General features: G+C 37.0%; 1 protein-coding gene across 10 annotated transcripts in view; it reads left to right on the top strand.

Moving 5' to 3' along the window:
- LOC106880485 (homeobox protein Meis1) overlaps positions 1 to 2,199 on the top strand; it is a 261,086-nt gene that overhangs the window by 239,499 nt on the left and 19,388 nt on the right. For all 10 annotated transcript variants that reach the window (XM_052973540.1, XM_052973539.1, XM_052973537.1 and 7 more), the window contains one exon: positions 897 to 955. In XM_052973540.1, coding sequence (XP_052829500.1) covers positions 897 to 955 — 59 coding nt within the window. The remainder of the gene's footprint in view (positions 1 to 896; positions 956 to 2,199) is intronic.

Raw genomic sequence — 2,199 nt, 5'->3', positions numbered from 1 at the left:
ACATCCACCTCGAATTCGTCCATCTTTGTCTTGTTCTTCTCTCTTATTGGCTAATTTCCATGTATGCTTCCTTCTTTTCTTGTCACTCTTTCTTCTCATCCACATTTGGCATTTCTCTCTCTCTCTCCGCCTCTCCCCGCCTCTCTCTCTCTCTCTCTCACACACGCACACAGACACATTTCGTTTGCAATCCTCTGTTTCTGAGTCTGTATTGTCTGGAACATTCTTCAACGAATTTGCTACAATAAACCTCACTCTTCAGCTGCTCTCACTAAGCAGAAGACAATATGAGCAGCACTGCGTTATTGTCATTCTTAAGGTTGTTGGTGTTTTAACCTGTAGTGGCCATCTAATTTTCTCCTTCCAAGGTATAGGCGGGGACCTGAGACAACTTACATACTTTACTTGCGCTAACTTGCCTACTACTGCTGCTGCTGTTATTGTTGTTGTTGTTGTTGTTGTTCTAGTAGCAGTTGTATTATAAGTAAATTGCTCTTACAGTTTTGTGGTGTTATAGCATGTGTGTGTGTGTGCGTGCATATATATGTTTGTGTATGTAGAAGAACAAGCAAGAGAAGCAGAACTCAGTAAAGATGTATTTATACTTCCTCCTTTCGTTTTTTATTGGCAGACTGATGGAGAAGTTACTCTTCAAGCCTTTGTGTGTCTTTTGTAACTTTCTTTTGATTAAAACACCAAAATGCATGTAAAAGAAAAACAGGAAACAATATCAGTGATATTTATAAATGTTCATTCCTACGGCTGTTTCCATATTTCTCACATAACATGATTGAGTAATTTGGAACAGCCATCACATCAGGGAGTTTTGTATATATTAATAATTGGTAATAAAAGCAGCAAGTAATTTTCCTCACACACTTTCTTTTATTTTGCAGGTTTATCAATGCTAGAAGGAGAATAGTTCAGCCAATGATAGATCAATCTAACCGTGCAGGTAAAAAAAATGTTTATGTTTTAATTTTTTTTTTTTTTAGATGCAGGTGTGTCTGTGCTGAAAAAGTTTTTCTCATTGCTCAGTCCTACATTTGTGTCACCTTGCACACGTATTTTCTGTTAATGTCCCAGGTTTACCAATTCTGTGTGAATGGATTTGGTAGAGAGAAACTGAAAAACACCAGTTTTGTGTGTGAGTGTGTATTTATTGGCATGTGTAAGTATATGTACGTGTGTATGTGCCTCTGTGTATAAATATATACATTGTATATGTGTGTGTGAATAGATATGTACATATGTATGCTTGTACATATGTGGTTTGTGTGTGTCTGTAGTGTTTCTCATTCCATTTGAGGACATGCTTGAAAGAAACCCTTGAAGATGATATATTCCAAGATGGCCACAGTCCCTATAAAAACAAAAACGATCAGCATTCGAAGATGAACTTTGAAAGAGGTTGTCATGGATGGACTGTATTTTATTGTGAAAGTAATCAATTGGAGTCTTTTAAAGTCTGGCATTGTTTGGAAAATGAAAGACACTCCCATATTTCAATATGTATATATGTATGCATATATTCCAAGATGGCCACAGTCCAATGCCTGGAACAAACAAATAAACAATAAAGAAAAATGAATCACTAAACTTTAAAAAGTGTCGATATATATGCCTTGTCCCTATCCCCCATACATACACGCACATTGTTTTTCTAAAGCTCTGACAATTTTTGCAATTCCACCATCACAAATGGTTTCTGATTTAAGCACAAGGCCTGCAATTTTGAAGTGAGATTGTTCGTTGGTACCCTTGATCTTGGTACTAGATTGGTACTTCATGGTTACTAACCCTGGAAGGAAGAAAGGTAAAAATTAACCTCAGCAAGATTTAGAGTTAGACCTTGAAATGCTTAAACGAACTCTGCACCACATCTTGTCCATCGCAGTAACAATTCTCTGATTAAGAAATCCTGTGGTCGAAAGTAATCCAGCTGTAACTAACTTGTGTGATTCTTTTCTTTTTCTTCCCCCCCCCTCTTACTTTTCCTTTTGGGTTTTATGATCACAAGGTCACGGTTTCAATTTCTGGACTAGATGGTGGTTCTTGAGCAAAACACTTCATTTCACATCAAAAGAAAGTTCAACCCATGGAGAACACACGTTAAAGGCAGATGATGATGATGATGAGGAGGATGACAATGACATATGCCCTTCTCTTATTACTATTTTATTTTTAAAGGAGTGGCTG

The sequence above is a fragment of the Octopus bimaculoides genome, chromosome 16, assembly GCF_001194135.2.
Source record: "Octopus bimaculoides isolate UCB-OBI-ISO-001 chromosome 16, ASM119413v2, whole genome shotgun sequence".
NCBI lineage: Eukaryota > Metazoa > Mollusca > Cephalopoda > Octopoda > Octopodidae > Octopus > Octopus bimaculoides.
Note: the sequence above shows the minus strand (reverse complement) of the source record. Positions and strands in the feature narration are given on the sequence as shown.